General features: G+C 46.3%; 1 protein-coding gene across 1 annotated transcript in view; it reads left to right on the plus strand.

Moving 5' to 3' along the window:
• The window catches only part of KCNB1 (potassium channel, voltage gated Shab related subfamily B, member 1), a 134,699-nt gene extending 128,227 nt beyond the window's left edge, over positions 1-6,472 (plus strand). Inside the window, exon 4 of the mRNA XM_011929188.1 lies at positions 1,935-6,472. Coding sequence (XP_011784578.1) covers positions 1,935-3,944 — 2,010 coding nt within the window. The 3' untranslated portion in view covers positions 3,945-6,472. The remainder of the gene's footprint in view (positions 1-1,934) is intronic.
• The last annotated feature ends 12,509 nt before the right edge of the window (positions 6,473-18,981 follow it).

Raw genomic sequence — 18,981 nt, forward strand, 5'->3', positions numbered from 1 at the left:
TTTTTCCTTTTTCTTTTGTTTTCTTTTAAGACAGGGTTTCTCTCTCTGTCACCCAGGCTGGAGTGCAGTGGTGTGGTCACGGCTCGCCACAGCCTCAACCTCCTTGGGCTCAAGAGATTCTCCCGCCCCAGCCTTCCAAGTAGCTGGAACTATAGACATGTGCCAACACATCCAGCAGATGTTTTATTTTTTGTAGAGACAGGGTCTCACTGTGTTGACCAGGCTGGTCTCAAACTCCTGGGCTCAAGCAATCCCCCCACCTTAGCCTCCCAAAGTGTTGGGATTACAAATGTAAGCCACCAATGCCTAGGCTAAGGTACAGCTTTCTTTAATGTTTTTTATGGCATCTCTGTCCCCTACATTTGGGAGACAGTTGCTTGAGGATTGGGCTTATCATGAAGCTGAGTCAAGCCTAGATTCTATTTAACATTTAATTCAGGGACTCATCCTCCTGTAACCCACTCACTGCCTGGGTTCCTGAGCTCCAGTTTCTGAAAGGTAGGTTGGCTAAGCCCCAGTGTACAGATTGGCTCCACCTGGATTTTTTATCCAAACTTTGTGCTCTGATCAGTGGCAGCCAGGATCAAATAATACAACCATAGTGACCAGGCCCCCCCTTCCCACTTGGCAGGGTCAGAGGAAGAGAAAGGGAAAAACCTATAAAAGTAAAACAGGTATAGGGGACCCAATAGACAGGTTTAGGGGGTTGGATTTTTTCATGAGGAGCCCTGGAGATTTATTAAGCAAAGGAGTAGTGTGATTGGATTTGTATTTTTGGGAAAAAAAAAAAAAGACCCTCAGAGAAATTGATTACATCTGTTTGCTTTTCTGCACAGTCTGTAGACTGGCCTAGATTCCATTAATTTCAACATATATCCATTGAGCCCTTTCTCTGGGCCAAGCCCTCTTCTTGATCCAGGGCACTCGAAGGTAGCTAAGTCAAGGTCTTTAGCCCTCAAAAGCACGTAGTTCCAGTTAAGAGTTAACATTGGCACAGAATGTCTGTGCCTCCCTAGGAATTACCTGCAAAATCTTGAATGTCTAGGCATTTTTCCAGCAAAAGGTTAGCTTTCATTTGATTTTTTTTTTCCTTTTGTTCTTTTATAGAGACAGGATCTCACTATGTTGCCCAGGCTAGACTCGAACTCCTGGCCTCAAATGATTCTCCTGCCTAGGCCTCCCAAAGTGCTGGGATTACAGATATGAGGCACCATACCCAGCCACATCTGATTTTTAACACAGCCTTAAGAGCTCATGTTCTTGGGTCACCCAGACCTGAGTTAAAATGCTGGCCCTTCCACTTACTAGCTGTGGAAACCCAAGTGTCCGCATCTCTTCAACGGAGCTAATAGCACTGAACAGGGTTATTATAAGAATGAAATGAGCTATTTCATGGAAAGTGCCTAGCACACAACGAACACTCAATCAAGGATAGCTATTACCATTAGTATCATCTCCGTGAAGGTAGTTCCCCACCCATTGTGAGCCACTGGTCTAGATCAGAAGTCAGCAAATCATGGTTCACAGGCCAAATTCGGTCTACTGTCTGTTTTTGTAAATAAAGTTTCATTGAAACACAGCTATGCCCATTCATTTATGTATTATCCAAGGCTGCCTTTATGCTACAGCTACAGAGTCAAGTCGTTGCAACAGAGAATGCAGCGTTTCAGGGCCCATAAAATGGTTACTATCTGAAAAAGTATGTTTGAACCCTGGGCTTGCTGATAGCTTTAAAACATTTCATTTCTCTGGGCCTTGGTTTCCACATCTGGACAACAAATGGATTACAACAAATTCTCTTTTTGGCTCATTAAATGACTAGTGAGATGTGAAAATGCTCTTGAACATTGAGGAGTGCCCTGTAGATCCAGGGTGTTATGATGATCATCCCGTGAGGTGGTTGATAACTAAATCCCACTCTCTTCTCCTCACAGATCCTTGCCATAATTTCCATCATGTTCATCGTCCTCTCCACCATTGCCCTGTCCCTCAACACGCTGCCTGAGCTACAGAGCCTCGATGAGTTCGGCCAGTCCACAGACAACCCCCAGCTGGCCCACGTGGAGGCTGTGTGCATCGCATGGTTCACCATGGAGTACCTGCTGCGGTTCCTCTCCTCGCCCAAGAAGTGGAAGTTCTTCAAGGGCCCACTCAATGCCATTGACTTATTGGCCATTCTGCCGTACTATGTCACCATTTTCCTCACTGAATCCAACAAGAGCGTGCTGCAATTCCAGAATGTCCGCCGCGTGGTCCAGATCTTCCGCATCATGCGAATTCTCCGCATCCTTAAGCTTGCACGCCACTCCACTGGCCTCCAGTCCCTGGGCTTCACTTTGCGGAGGAGCTACAATGAATTGGGCTTGCTCATCCTCTTCCTCGCCATGGGCATTATGATCTTCTCCAGCCTTGTCTTCTTTGCTGAGAAGGATGAGGACGACACCAAGTTCAAAAGCATCCCAGCCTCTTTCTGGTGGGCCACCATCACCATGACTACTGTTGGGTATGGAGACATCTACCCCAAGACTCTCCTGGGGAAAATTGTTGGGGGACTCTGCTGCATCGCAGGAGTCCTGGTGATTGCTCTTCCCATCCCCATCATCGTCAATAACTTCTCTGAGTTCTATAAGGAGCAGAAGAGACAGGAGAAAGCAATCAAACGGCGAGAGGCTCTGGAGAGAGCCAAGAGGAATGGCAGCATCGTATCCATGAACATGAAGGATGCTTTTGCCCGGAGCATTGAGATGATGGACATTGTGGTTGAGAAAAATGGGGAGAATATGGGTAAGAAAGACAAAGTACAAGATAACCACTTGTCTCCTAACAAATGGAAATGGACAAAGAGAACACTGTCTGAAACCAGCTCAAGTAAGTCCTTTGAAACTAAGGAGCAGGGATCCCCTGAAAAAGCCAGATCATCTTCTAGTCCTCAGCACCTGAACGTTCAGCAGTTGGAAGACATGTACAATAAGATGGCCAAGACCCAATCCCAACCCATCCTCAATACCAAGGAGTCAGCAGCACAGAGCAAACCAAAGGAAGAACTTGAAATGGAGAGTATCCCTAGCCCCGTAGCCCCTCTGCCCACTCGCACAGAAGGGGTCATCGACATGCGAAGTATGTCGAGTATTGATAGCTTCATTAGCTGTGCCACAGACTTCCCTGAGGCCACCAGATTCTCCCACAGCCCTTTGACATCACTCCCCAGCAAGACTGGGGGCAGCACAGCCCCAGAAGTAGGCTGGCGGGGAGCTCTGGGTGCCAGTGGTGGTAGGTTCGTGGAGGCCAACCCCAGCCCTGATGCCAGCCAGCACTCTAGTTTCTTCATTGAGAGCCCCAAGAGTTCCATGAAAAATAACAACCCTTTGAAGCTCCGAGGACTTAAAGTCAACTTCATGGAGGGTGACCCCAGTCCACTCCTCCCCGTTCTAGGGATGTACCACGACCCTCTTAGGAACCGGGGGAGTGCTGCAGCTGCTGTCGCTGGACTGGAGTGTGCCACACTTTTGGACAAGGCTGTGCTGAGCCCAGAGTCCTCCATCTACACCACAGCAAGTGCTAAGACACCCCCCCGGTCTCCTGAGAAACACACAGCAATAGCGTTCAACTTTGAGGCGGGTGTCCACCAGTACATTGACGCAGACACAGATGATGAGGGGCAGCTGCTCTACAGTGTGGACTCCAGCCCCCCCAAAAGCCTCCCTGGGAGCACCAGTCCGAAGTTCAGCACAGGGACAAGATCGGAGAAAAACCACTTTGAAAGCTCCCCTTTACCCACCTCCCCTAAGTTCTTAAGGCAGAACTGTATTTACTCCACAGAAGCATTGACTGGAAAAGGCCCCAGTGGTCAGGAAAAGTGTAAACTTGAAAACCACATCTCCCCTGACGTCCGTGTGTTGCCAGGGGGAGGAGCCCATGGAAGCACACGAGACCAGAGCATCTGAACTGCCCCACCTTGGAGGAGAGACTTTTGGGTGAGGTCCAAAGAGAAGAGCTGTCCAGCTTACCTGCCACAGAGCTTTTCTGCATGAACTCTGGAACAGAAAGGCCCTGTAAAGCCCTCAGAGAGAAGAGAGACTCCAGAGAAGGCTCCCTAAGACCTTGAGAGCCATGACAGGTCCATCAGCATGAAGTTGGCCAAGCCATAGGGCACAGCACCTCCTTGTAACAACTCTATTGCCCTTTTTGGGAGATGACATGAGTGTAACTCACAGCCACCACTACCACCACTTTAGACAGGACTGAGGCCACATACTCCCCATTCTTCTCTCATGGCTTTCCACCTCAGCCTTGGAGGGCAACATTTCCAATCCTCCTGGCTTCAGCTGGAGAAGGATGCTGGAACAAGCGGCTGGTGTTGAAAGAGTGGGTTGACCAATTTGGTATTGAATGTCGCCCGGCCACCCCTAGGAACACCTGTCCATCACCTCCTGGATGGATTCCACTGTTAGACAGCTACAGGGAATGATTGGTCACGGGGAAGTCTCTGCGCCATAAGCCACGATCCCAGCTCAAAACCCTTACTCAAATGTCTTCATTGACTTCAGTATTCCGTAGTACCTGAGATTTTATTTTGAGATACCATCAGGGTGAGTTGCACCACTTGTACTCAATTCTAATTGCCCCCTGGCAATCTGGGAAGGGTTCAGAAGGTGGGAACCCAGCCAACAGCATGAACTCAGAGCATTGCTTTAGGGTTGGAGGAGGAACACGCTTTCTTTACATCACTAGTGTAGACTCAAAAGATATGCAAGTGTCAAATATGCAAAAGAAATAGTTTATTCAAAGAGACTGTGTGTTACTGAAGAACAGTATAAAAATATGATTTTTTTTACTTGCAAAAATGAAAGGAAAAAAATACCCCGCATTGAAATGCCCAGTTCAGACTGAATAATTCCTGCTGCAGCAAGGAAAGTACCTACTATAATAGAAATTCTGTTTTGTTTTCTGTGGTTTTCAAGTTAAAAAAAAAGTTAAAATAAAAAGCACTTTATGTTTTTCAAAAATAGGTTCTGCCAGGGACAGTGTCAACATCTTGCACTTTAAAACAAGCACTATTTCCCGTGGGCCAATTGTTGGGACTGTAGTTGGATTGTTGCTACCTGCCTGTTTCTGGCCACCGTGGGTAATATTGTGCTGGTATTACTGTCTGCCATATCAAAGTCTGTGGGCTCCTTCCCCGCCCCTCTGAAGCCTTCCCTTAACCCTCATGGGTCAGGAGGGGTTCTTGCCCCTTGGGTGGGGCCTCTCATGAAGTCGAGTATACAGGAGACATGCACATCTCAAAAGGACACAGTGACAGTTGGACACTGGGTGTTTTACTTTGTTCTCTTTCTTGTCAACCAGCTATTGGTTTTTCAGTGTCACTGTCTGTACTAAAAGCTCAACTCTCCTTCCTGCAGCCATCGATGCAGCCAGTACAGACAAAAGCAATAAGTATTTGTGTGCATCCTGAGTGGTTCTGGTGTATTTCTTGGTGTTGGTTTTCCTGTCCTAGTTTGATGACCTGGCATTGTCCTGCCTGCTTTTAGTCCAACAGCATGGTGTTGTTGGCCGTTCCTCAGTACGGTGGCATTGGGTTGAACCACTGATGAATACAATGCTATAGTGTTGGCTCACCTGTCAGTAAAGATGACATGTTATTGGTCTGCCTGTCTGTAGTACAATGGAACAGTGTTGTTCTCTTAATGTAATATTGATGGATGATGTCCCAAGTACAATAGTGTAGTTCTGCTTATCCTCAGTACAGTAACAGGCATATGTCTTCCCAATGGAAGAAAGATATAGTATTGGTTCACCTAGTCTTAAGTCTCAATATCATCTGTTGCTGGTCTGCCTGTTAGTACGATGGCATGATTCACCTCTCAGTACACAAGTATCATGGAGCTGTTCTGCCTGCCCTTCATACATAAGGCATAAGGTTGAGCCACCTGCCACACGTATGATGAGATGGGATCATTCCACCACCCTTAAAAATACGTCTTCTCTGCTGTATACAAACCCAATTCATAACACTTCTCAGCATCTCCAGAGACTGTGGATCCCCCCAAGAGGGTGCAGCCCTGTTCTTTGCCGCATTAACAAAGAAAACGAGAACATCACTCTTCCTAGGTATCTTCAGAGTATTCACACAGCAACTACAAAGGGACTTAGGGGCAGGGAGAGTGTGAGGGTGTCCTGTGCCAGGCAGAGGAAGCAGCACTCCCAGAACACTTTGCTGAACATGCAGTCTGAGCTGGGGGCCTCTTGAGGAACGACTGTGGGACAGTTCTCCGCCAACCATCTCACATGTCTCTTCTTTGTTTTCATCACCATTAATGTCCACCATCAGCACAAATGCGAAAATTCAGGGAAAAAAACAAATGCTTTTTGATAAAAGTAAATAGTTGTGATTTCCAATTCAGATATTTTTAGAGCTGATGCTATCTGTAAAAATTAATAATAATGATAATATAGTCTATTTTACATATCAGGAAAGTGAACATGTTTCAATATAGCCATATATATTGAGAAGGAACTTACCACCCCTTCTTCCAGTCAAGGCATTTCATTTGTTGGTTGAAGCAGATGAGAAGTGTACAGATTGAAAATGATTTGTTTTTTTGTTTTTTTGTTTTTTAAATGAAAACCAATTGGTGCAACTCTCCTTGTAACCAAAGGCCCTTTCTGCCTTCTGTGGTCATGTAGGACCTGGCCCTTCCTTCCTTGTGTATTTTGTCCGACCTTAAAGTAGCATTTTATTGAGTCACTTTTGAAGGACGAATTCAGAAGTATCATTAAGAACCTACCTTTTCAGGCTTCATAGCCAGAGTCCTATAGAGTTCTTATAGAAACAGAATAATTGAAATTCAGCATATACTATGCCTTAGAAAGTATTCCGTTTGGGTTCAATTGGGTTTTTGGTTTTTTTTTCTTTTACTTGCGAGTGCATGTATTGGGGGAGTATAGCTTTTATTCTGTGCTCAATTCGAAATAGAGTATTATAAGTTTTCCCAGCCCATCCACCCGCTAAAAAAGAACATATCCAAATTTTAATATGCATCCACCCCACCTGTACCTACATGTGTGAATACACACGCACTGGGGAATCTACCTAAGAGTCTTCACTGAGAAGTTCACTTGATAGAAAGGTCTTGACAGAGAAGAGGAAAGCAATGGTCTGAAGGCAAATCCTGCTTTAACTTGCTGGTCCATTTCCCATTCATTCCTGAACCAATGAGAGCAGAAAGAAACAAGTCAACCCAAACTACCGAACTAGGGGCTGGACGCGGCGAATGGATGCTGGTCAGTTTGGCGAATTCACTGAAACTCATCAAGAACCCAGCTGAACTTGCGTTCCAACTTCCACCATTATCAGAAAGGGCTAGGGACCAGGTAGCTATGTGTCCCAATCACACAGGGGAGAGTCTGCCATCGGCGGTGAGAGAGGTGGGGAAGCTTTGGAGGAGACAGTATATTCACCTTTTTATCTTTGGGTAAAAGAAACCAACAGGACTTTGGTGCAGTAGATTTCTCAGTGCCTTCTTTAGGAATTCTATCTTAAGCACACTTCAAGGGGAAAGATAAAAGGAGGAGAGAACATTTGTTCCCGTGAAGTCCCTTTCTCCAAAGGACTGGGGATCAAGAAGGAAGAAGAGTAAGAAGGAAAAACGACAAAATCCTGAGGAGGCCATTTCTTTTAACCCACCCAGCTTGCCCCTGAAAACTGCTGGTGACACAAACTTTTTCAAACTGACTCCCAGCTTCTCCATGTGTCTTGGTAACTGTAGCCTCGTCTCTGCCCTTTCTCCTAATAAGATCCATGTTTCTAAGGAGAAAAACAAAACAGTATTCTCTTCTGTAAAACTGTAATGTATTGTTGATATTTGTAACTATTGTATATTTCTGTCTTGCTCCAGTCCCAGCTGGAGTGTCTAGTTCCATGGACAAGGGGATATTTAAAATTCACCACAGACAAGGGCCACTAAAGCCAGGTCTCTATTGCTAATCTCTCTCCTGTTATTTCTCTACCAACTAATCTCAAGTAACAATACTCCAGGCTTTTTTCAGCCTCAATTCAAGTAACTTTGAATCAAAAGACAGCAAGGCAAAAAGCCTCCGGACGTGCTTCTTTGGGAAAGGACTTTTTTTTGTAGGAGTGGGAAGGAGGGAGAAGGGGCTCCCCTGAGACCCCGGCAGGACAATGGAAAGCTTCCAGTCCTGAGTTGATGTTTCCTCACCTATCACTGCTTATAGGACAGCATCCAAACGCTTTCATGTCGCTCAGCCCAGGCAACCCCAACCAGTCCTGGCTACACCCAGAAATAAGAGTTACCTCTGCATTTTCTGTTGCCATTTTTCTGGCTCTAGAAGTATCTGATGCGCGACTATGTCATAGAATGTCCACGCATCTCAGAGTAGTCTATTTTTCTGTTCAGATAAAATATATATATATATGTATTTTTAGCAAATTTATAATAGGGCAATTGAGTCTAATTTCTTCTTTTGTAATACAGAACAATATCTTAGGAGTTTCATTGTTGGTCATTATCGTAGCTGATGTTTTCTGGTCTTTTGCAGTTCCTACCACTGTCCCTTGGGCTGTTTGGGTTTTCTTCCTTTTGATTCTGATTTCTTGAGGGTGGGGAAAGACTTTGGGGTCTGACTTCCTTGTGTAGGCATTTCTTGACACTAGGCCTGGAGTCTGTCAATGCTGTGACTTTCCTCATTCAGTTCTGTGTGTTTCTCCTATTCGTTGTTCTTAAGAATCCAGGGCATGAATGCAGGAATGAGATCCAGGGAAGTGGAGCTACAGATGGCCCTCAAAATCGGGATGGGATGTGGGCTGGTTTCGCTTATATCCCACACCCCTTTAGGGATCTGAAGGGACTGAGTTTTCTCATCCTCTCTGGGGAACCAAAAATCTCATGCAAGCAAACTCATCACTGACATTTCTGAGATCCAGAACACATGTGAGTCCCTCCTGGCTGGGCTGCTCCCATGTCCAGCACCCTGTCAGCCTGTAACATCAATCAGATCTGAAGGTCAGAGCTTTTTCAGGTTCTTATGAACCTCACAAGAACATGCTGGGCCTCAGATCTCACCGACTTGTTTGTCAGTTCCTTGTTTCAATCTGTTTATTTTTTATTTTTATATTATTATTATTATTATTATTACTATTATTATTATTTTGAGACAAAGTCTTGCTGTGTTGCCCAGGCTGCAGTGCAATGGCACGATCTCGGCTCACTGCAACCTCCTCCACCCAGGTTCAAGTGATTCTCATGTCTCAGCGTCCTGAGCAGTTGGGATTACAGGAGCACACCACCACACCCGGCTAATTTTTGTATTTTCGGTAGAGACAGAGTTTCTCCGTGTTGGCCAGGCTGGTTTGAACTCCTGACCTCAGGTGATCCGCCTGCCTCGGCCTCCCAAAGTGCTGGGATTACAGTTGTGAGTCACCACCACACCCAGCCTATTTCAATCCATTTCTAACAGCTTCACCAAAAAACAGTGGCCAGACACCCTTGCAGCCAAACCCTGAGAAGAGATGTCCCCGACTCTGCTAGCTCATCTCCCCTTCCCTTGCCAGCTGCCTGGCTCCATAGAGCAGGAGGTGTGTGGCAAGGACAGGGGCAGTTTTCCAGCTTCCACCTATCCATGCCTGGGGGAGTTTTGGACTGTCCTGATAATTAATTCCACGAGGCAGTTTTCAGCCCTGGGTAGGCGGGGGACATCTCACTAGGCAGGATCTTCAGCAGAAAGTAATTCTCCATCCGTCAACTCACGCAGGAAGATGAAGAAAGCCCAAATAATCTCCAACTTGCATTCGCTTAGGTTTTGGTATCCCACCCGCCTCACTGTCAGCTGCAGGGCTCAGGGCTCTGCCTAGAATCAGAAATTTGAGCCAAATTGGGACCCTCAGATGGCAGTGAGCCATCCCATCAGATAACTGCCAAGAGGAAGCCAACTCAAATATGAATTGTATTATTCCGGACTATGACCCTGATCAGAGTTCTCCCACCCCAAAAACCTCTGATAGTCTGGTTTGAACCAGAGTCAAATAAAACAGACAAGATTTTTTTTTTCCTTTGCACAAGAGCAACAAAAACAACAACAACAAAAATGTCTGCTAGTAGTTTCCTGGGTTTGATGCCCAGATGAACACTGTTGCCTATGGCTGTTGCTGTTTTCATCAAGAAAGAAGTTATATAGTTTGCATTTCCATCCACTCTCCCTGATTTTATCTTAACCTAGAATTTCTCCTGAACTTCCCCAAATGCCAACTTGAATTTGGGTGGGGCTCCATTAATCGAAGGAACCCTCATCTTCACTTACAAACCTAATTCTCTGTTCCTCCCTCCAAAGATCCTGAAAAGATCTCCTAAAGGCTGGCCGGGATGGGGTGGAGTGGGGCAGTGCATCTGAAGAAAAAAAACCACTTAGCTGCCAGCTGGCTATATGCAAGTTCTCTGAAAATTTCTATTGTATGAAAGGGATGGAGTCAATTTCAGCTCAAATGAAGGAAGCACTCCTAATAGGCTGGGTTGTCTAACCATGGAACTCAATGCCATGGTGGACAGTGAGCTCCCTTATATCACAGATGTTTAAAGAGAGGCTGGCTAGATGGTGTACAAAATGGGCATTGCAGAGGGGCCCTAGCATTGCATGGAAACTGGGCTGAACAACCACAGAAATTCATCTTTGTTTCTTGGTGTGTGTGTGTGTGTGTGTGTGTGTGTGTGTGTAGGTGGTTTGAACACTCTGGACACAAGCTCAAGCCACTGAGGCAAAGGCATGCAGCACAATTAGCAGGAATGCAACTTCTGGGCTTTGGAGCTGTCAGAGGGTGTGCCCAAGAGACAAGTCTGCTTCCTTCTGGCTCCCTGTCTTGGAATATTTTAATGACTGTCAGTCACCAATCCAACCCATCCCCAATGGCCTACCAGGTACCACATTGGGATAAGACTCATGCTACTTCCCCAGGCCAGCCAAGGAGCAATCCACACTGTTCCCCATCCCTGGCTGGCTGTTTTATGGTGCTTCAGCCCCTCCGCCCAGCTCCTGTGCCCTCATGAGCCTGGGGCTTTCTGTACAAAAGATGCAATGATATCTGTTCCCCACTAGCCATCCCCACAGTGAACAACTTCCCAGGCAATAGCAAATTTCCTGGGAACAAATCCATTTCAAAACTAATCCATTCCAAAAGGGCTTGTTTTTCTGGCAAATCAAATAAGAAATCCCACTCAAGACCTTTGAAAGTACCCATCGATGAAAAAAATCCAGAGGGGTCAAAAGTGAAAGGCAGTTTTTAATCCAGTTTCACAGCAAAACCAGGCTCTTGGCTGCCTCCAAGCAGAATTGCTGCTCTCCTGCAGCTGTGGCCTCCATCCCAAATCAGCCTGTATACTGCATTCTCCAAGGAAAGCATTTGACAAGAGAGGGTTTATGCATGGTGGGTTGGGAGGAAGTGAGACTTCAACCTCAGGGTGAACCCAAGACCAGTTGGTCTTTAGTTGTTTTACTGTGAGGTTGGGCAGGATGATATGTTTGGATGGGTAGAATGAGCAGCCGCCTTCCTCTGAAACCAAAATAAAATAAAAACCAGTTTTCAAGATTCCTCCCAATTCCTCCCTGGAGGCTCTGCCCTGCAGAATCACTCAAGTTGCAGCAACACAAGGAGGCAACAATAAGATAATTCATGAAAATGTAGGAAACTCCCAATTCCGTCCCATTAGGATGCCCTCAAGGGCCATGCAGGGATCTTCCCGTACTTCCTGCTTCCCTGAGCTAAACGAAGATTGGAAAGAGGCAGACAGCAGAGAAGATGCCCAAGAAACCCTGACATCTCCACAGCTTGGCTCCATCCCTTGGACTTCTCTGGGGTTTGGGCCTCCCTCTTGGTTGAGCTGAGTGTGCCTGAGTGGGTGGGAACAGGGAGGATTCTCCAGGCCTATCTTGATTTCAATCCAAGGTCAAAAATTGAGAATATTATTTTCTGCACCAGGAACTCAGGGTTATCCCCAACCTATGCCCTTGGCACATGATGGTCATCCAACCTGTGTTTTTATGAGTGAGTGAATGTGTGACTGGTTGGCCTCTGAGTGGATGACTGAATGTGTGAATGTATGAGTGAGTGGGGGAATTAACGAATCCCTACCTAACGGCGAAGAGAAGAAAAATGAGGAGCCCCTCTCCCACTGAAACCCATAACTGCCCCATCAATGTCATCTGTTCTTTGACTCATGATGACATCTCAATTTGATGCTTGTAGGCCCCAGGCTGATAAGGGCCACAGCCCTCTCAGAGCCACACTTCCTGGGGGCCCACAGGGCAGGTCCGGCCTCCTTCCTTTTCCCCTACCCTGCATTTCTCAGCCTCATGTTCTATTTTAGCTCACGCATGACCCATGGGGGTGACCACCAAGTGGTTTTCCAATGGACTAAGCCAAGGGTTCGAAGTTGGGACTTCCCTTGGTCTGGGACTTGCTGGGGCAGAAACACAGGAGCCAACATCTGGAAACTGGATCGCATTCCCTGAGCCATGGGAGTCCAGCTGGATATTAACGCCAGCCTGCCCTCCAGCTTTTAGAGCCGAAGATCTTTTTTCTGAGCCCCAAAGCCGTCATGATAGTATGCCCCCAGATCCCATCAGCTAAGACCCTGTCTCTCCCAGGAAGCCGTAGTGTGAGGTTGGGGCTTTTCTGCCAGTAAAGCCATTCTGATCACCCCACCCTTGACAGGGGCCAAGCCAATCACATTAGCCATAAATGACCAATGTCCTCAGCCACTCTTTTCTCGGGGGTGCATTTGTGGGTCCTATTCATCTCTCGTCAGTTAACGTCTCTAGTCCTTCCCGCAAAGGTGAAAACGAGCGTTGCGCATGTGCGCAACACACACACACACACACACACACACACACACACGCAAACAAAAATCCCAGTGTCTTTTTATGCATGTGGTGAGATGAAATTGTGATCTTTGTGTGGCCTCCAGCTGCTGTCTTGTCTTGTAAAATATGTCCAAATGTTTAAGAATTTCTAAGCAAATGGTCCTTTAATGAAGTCTGCAGAGTTCAATAAAAGGTATGGAAAAAACAAGCCTGGTGGAGTTTATTTTTTGGAGGGCACAGGGAGGCGAGATGGGAAGCGCTGTAAGGGGACTTGAATCGAGGATCCTGTCTCCAGGTGGCATCAGCTTTTTCTCTTCCCCTCGGAAGAGGGAGGACATGAAAATATAACTGGCTTGTCACCCCTGCTGCACAAGCCAGTGGTAGCCCACCCTATATGACATTCATGAATCAAAGTTCCAACTCTGGTCATTTAGTTCTCATGTCAACTATGCCTGGGCATCTCATTAAAAACTATCTCACAATAGAAGGTATAAGCTCAAATGACTACTGGGGCAGAGCAAGTAACATAAATGAGTAAAGCAACCTAACTAAGAGACATGAGGGGGTGGTGGTAAGTGTGGTAAAAAAGAGAACACACACCCTATCTAAAGGGGTGAACACCATTCATCTCCAGCTGGTTGTTACCCCATAGAGATGTGGGCCCAGCAATGCTAGATCTTTCTAAGAGAAGTCAGAAATCTGGATTTTTACAGGAAATACCCAACTTTTAAATGTTAGCAACTATGGCTGGGCATGTGGCTCACACCTGAAATCCCAGCACTTTGGGAGGCCAAGGCGGAGTTTGAGACCAGCCTGGCCAACATGGTGAAATCCTGTTTCTACTAAAAAACAAAATAAATAAAAAATGAAAATAAATAAATATTAGTGACTAATTCCATTTTTTGTAGTCCTGTACTGGCCAAATGAAATATATCTGTAGGCAGACCAGAGCCCATAGGCTACCTTTCTGTGAATCTCTGCCTTACTGATAGGGCTCAAAGATTTCTGTATTTGTGTTTTGGCGGGGGGGTTGTTGTTGTTTTTGAAACATAGTCTCACTCTGTTGCCCAGGCTGGAGTGCAGTGGCACAATCTCTGCTCACTGCAGCCTCCACCTCTGGGGTTCAAGCAATTCTTGTGCCTCAGCCTCCAGAGTAGCTGGGATTATAGGCACGTGCCACCACACTTGGCTAATTTTTTGTATTTTTTAATAGAGACAGGGTTTTGCCATGTTGGCCAGGCTAGTCTTGAACTCCTGGCCTCAAGTGATACACCCGCCTCAGCCTCTCAAAGTACAGGGATTACAGGCATGAGCCATGTGACCAGCCTTCTGTATTTATCTACTGCTGTGTAACAAATTAACCCACAAACTCTAGCAAGTTGAAGCATTTATGATCTCGTCGTTTTTGTGGGTCAGGAATTCAGGAGCATCTTTAGCTGAGTGGTTCTGGCTAGGGATCTCTCACTAGGTTGTAATCAAGACACCAGCTGCAGTCCTCTGCTTGACTGGGATGAAAGACCTGTCTCTAAGGTGACTGAGGAGGCCTCAGTTCCTTACTGGCTGTTGGCGGAAGGCCTCCGTTGCTCACCATGTGGACTTCTCCATAGGGGTCTTGAATGTCCTCACAGCATGGAAGCTGGCATCCCCCAGGGGCAGTGGTCCAAAAGAGAGGGATAAGGAGAAAGGCACAATGCGTCTTGTGGCCTAGTCTCAGAAATCAGAAACCATCACTCACACCAAATTCTATTTGTTAGCAGTGAGTTACCAAATCCAGTTCACACTCAGAGAGAGGTAATTCTACCTCTTGGGGAAAAAGGATCAAATATTTTGTGGACATATTTTAAAATCATTACCTTTCAAAAGCGCATTGAGTGAAAAGGGTAGTTTCCAGACTTTAGGATGTCATAACCCAGTAAAAAAAATTTTTATTCTTATTTGTCTAGAGATGTGGTCTCACTCTGACACCTAGGGTGGGGCACAATGGTGCAGTCTTAGCTCACTGCAGCCTTGAAATCCTGGAGTCAAGCCACCCTTTTGCCTCAGCCTTCCAAGTAGCTGAGACTACAAGTGCCTACCACCATGCCCAGATAATTTTTTATTCAGCTTAGGGAAGTGTATAAGCTTTGCTGACATTTTATTTTGCCAAGTAAAGATGTGGAAAAAGTGACTATCATGTACTATATATTATCTTAGTAAAACAAAGGATATATCAAACCCATCAAATACACAATCTCAGAATAAAGACCAACCTGAAAAAAACAAAACTTCTATTATGTCTTTCTCTCTCTTTCTTTCTCTTTCTTTCTCTCTCTCTCTTTCTTTCTTCCTTCCTTTCTTCCTTTCTTCCTTTCTTTCCCTTTTTTCTTGAGACTGAGTTTCACTCTGTCGCCCGGGCTGGAATGCAGTGGCACAGTCTCGGCTCACTGCAATCTCCGCCTCCCAGGTTCAAGCAATTCTCCTGCCTCAACCTCCTGAGTAGCTGGGATTACAGGCCCCCGCCACCACGCCTGGCTAATTTTTGTATTTTTGGTAGAGAGGGGGTTTCACCATGTTGGCCAGGCTAGTCTCAAACTCCCGGCCTCAGGTGATCCGCCCGCCTTGCTCTCCCAAAGTGCTGGGATTATAGGTGTAAGCCACCACACCTGGCCTTATTATGTTTTTTTAATAGATCAAACCTTCTCAAACTCAGCACTACTGACATTTAGGGCCAACTCATGCTCTGTTGTGGGGTCTGCCTTGGGCACTGTAGGGTGTTCAGCAACATCTCTGACCTCTACCCACCAGATGCCAGTAATACCTCCCCCCAATTGCAACAACCAAAAATGTCTCCAGAAATTGCTAGATGTCCCCTGGGAGACATCACCTCCGTTGAGAAGAGGTACAAAAATCTCAAATCCAAAAGGTGCAATGAAAAGTGAAATTTCCCTTACACCCCTGCACCCCCGTCCTGCTGTCCCTAGAGGCAATTACTGCCACCAGTTTCTCACGTATCCTTCCAGAGATCATTTCTGCAAACACACACACACACACATACCTATACCCGATGTGTAGCGTGTGTGTTGTTTTGTTTTGCTTTGTTTTATTTTACCCCATACAAATAGTAAAAGTACCATATACCCTGCTCTGTGTCTTGCTTTTTTCATTTAATGTATCTTGGAAATCATTCTGTATTAATACACGAAGAGCCTCCTCATTCTTTCATAAGCCTATGTTATGTTCTGTTATACGTGGTAATTGCCAGTCTTCTACTCCTGAATGTTCAGTTGCTTTCAACTTTTGCTATAACAAACAGTGCTGAAATGAATGGCCTGTCAGCCATTCCTCTGGGCTCTGCCTTCAAAACAGATCTGGGATCTGCATTTCTTGCTCCTCCACTGCTGCAGCTTAGGGCCAGGCCACCATTGTTTATTGCCTTCATATTGTACTGTGTCCAGACCAGCTTCCCTATTTCTGCCCTTGATCTTTCAGGTTCTTCTCAACATAATGGCCAGAGGGGTCCTGTCAAGCTCTGTCAGTCTGATCATGTCACTTTGCCATCAAAACCTTCCAAAGGCTTTCCATCATATGTTAAAGGCTTTCCGTCACATGTTAAATAAAGTCCAAAGTCACTGGCTTGGCCTGCAAATCCCTGCATCCACTGGCTCCTGCATGCCTCTCTATTTCATCTCCCACGGCTCTCACCCAAGGGTGCCTGCTCTAACATCCCGGTCTCCCCACTGTTTCTCAGACACACCCACTGTGGGCCCACCTAATGAAGTAGCCACATTCTGATCCCCTTCCAGTCCCCTCTCCCCTCTGTAATCTGTGCACAGAGCACTGAGATGACTGGCCCAAGATCACCCAGCTAAGAAGGGGTGAAACTGATTTTTTTTTTTTCTTTTTGAGAGAGAGTCCTGCTCTGTCGCCCAGGCTGGAGTACAGTGGTGTGATCTCAGCTCACTGCAATCTCTGCCTCCTGGATTCAAGAAATTCTCCTGCCTCAGCCTCCTGAGTAACTGGAATTACAGGCGTGTGCCATCACGCCCAGCTAATTTTTGTATTTTTAGTAGAGATGAGATTTCGCCATGTTGGCCAGGCTGATCTCAAACTCCTGACCTCAAGTAATCCGCCACCTTGGCCTCCCAAAGTGCTGGGATTACAGGCATGAGCCACTGCACCCAGCCAAAACTGGGGTTTTAACTCAAACCTATCCGATTTTACCAGATTACTGCCTCTACCAAAAAGATCAAGCATGATAATTCATGAGATTGGCTGTGCAGGGTTTAAGAAAGATGGGTCTGGAACTCAGTTGCCTGAGTTCAAAATCCTGACTGCTCCACTTACTGGCAATTGGCACCGAGGAGGTCTCTAGCATCCTTGCTTCAATGTCCCCATCTGCAGAATGAGGTTAATTCACTTTAGCAACCGTTAGGTTTTAAGCCCCTCAGGACTAGTAACAAGGTAAGGAGATCCAGGCAGTAATGTACACATGTGGGAGGTTGGATGCTATCTTTACTTGAAATTTTGACATTTTGTTTATGGATTTGGGCATTAATTTTTATTTTTTTAAATATTACAGACAGGGTGCAGTGGCTCATGCCTATAATCCCAATACTTTGGAGGCCAGGCAGGAGGACCTCTTGAGCCCAGGAGTTCAAGACCAGCCTGGGCAATGTAGTGAAACCCCATCTCTATAAGAAATACAAAAATTAGGCTGGGCATGGTGTGTCACGCCTGTAATTCCAGCACTTTGGGAGGCCGAGGCAGGCAGATCACGAGTCGTCCTGAGAGATCGCGGCCATCCTGGCCAACGTGGTGAAATCCCATCTCTACTAAAAATACAAAAATTAGCTGGACGTGGTGGCGTGCGCCTGTAGCCCCAGCTACTCAGGAGGTTGAGGCAGGAGAATCACTTGAACCCAGGAGGCAGAGGTTGCAGTGAGCTGAGATCGCACCACTGCACTCCAGCGTGGTGAAGGAGTGAGATTCTTGTCTCAAAAAAAAAAAAAAAAAATTAGCCGGGTGTGGTGGTGTGTGCCTGTAGTCTCAGCTACTTGGGAGGCTGAGGCAGGAGGATCTTTTGAGCCTAGGAGTTCAAGGCTGCAGTGAGCCATGATCACACCACTGCACTCCAGCATGGGTGACAGATTGAGACCCTGTCCCCCTCCCCCACAAAAAAGGCAGTAAAATGTTCCTTATTTTGACTTCTGAGGTTTTGTGTGTGTGTGAACATGTTATGTGACATAGCATGATTCCTGAGTTGTTGGTACCCCCTTAGGTCTTGCGTATTTTGATATTTTGAAGATGAAGCACTCAGCAAAGCAAATCCCTGCCTTCAAGAGACACACATCCCAGTGGGGGAGGCTGCCAATAAACAGATAAAAATATATGACACTTCTGGTGCTAAGAAGAAAAATGAAGTTGGGTAAAGAGACAGAGACATGGGGCTAAGAATAGTACCCCTCACACAAGAGTTGGTGTAAAGATTAAAAGAAATAATCCATGCAAAGGGCCTCGTACAGAGGCTGGCACCATATGTGCTATGGAAACATTGGCCACCGATGTGATTTCCATGCTGGGCTCGAGGTTCAAGACTCCGGAGCTCTGCCCCCAGGAGCTTTCCGCATGGGGTAGCATTTCATGAACTGTGTATCAGGACCCACTGGGGCAGCAGCTCTCAAACTCTGTGTGCCATGGACCCTCTCACAAGTCCAATGAAACCCACAGACTCCCTTCGCAGACTCAGAATAATACTTATATGCCAATACATAAGAGATTTTCCCTCTCTCTCTCCTTTTTTTTTTTTTTTCTTTTTTTTAAAGAGACAGGGTCTCACTCTGTCACCCAAGCAGAAGTGCAGTGACATGATCATGGCTCACTGCAGTTTCGATCTTTCCGGCTCAAGCAATCCTCCCACCTCAGCCTCCCAGGTAGCAGGGACTACAGGGGCTTGCCACCACACTCAGTTATTTTTTAAGAGACGGGGTCTCTTGTTATTTTTTGTAGAAACAGGGTCTCACTATGTTGCCCAAGCTGCTCTCCGGACTCCTGACCTCAAGTGATTTTCCTGCCTTGGCCTCCCAAGTGCTGGGATTATGGGCGTGAGCCACTGCACCTGGCCAAATACATAGG

This window comes from Colobus angolensis, unplaced genomic scaffold (assembly GCF_000951035.1).
Source record: "Colobus angolensis palliatus isolate OR3802 unplaced genomic scaffold, Cang.pa_1.0 Scaffold8, whole genome shotgun sequence".
Lineage (NCBI taxonomy): Eukaryota > Metazoa > Chordata > Mammalia > Primates > Cercopithecidae > Colobus > Colobus angolensis.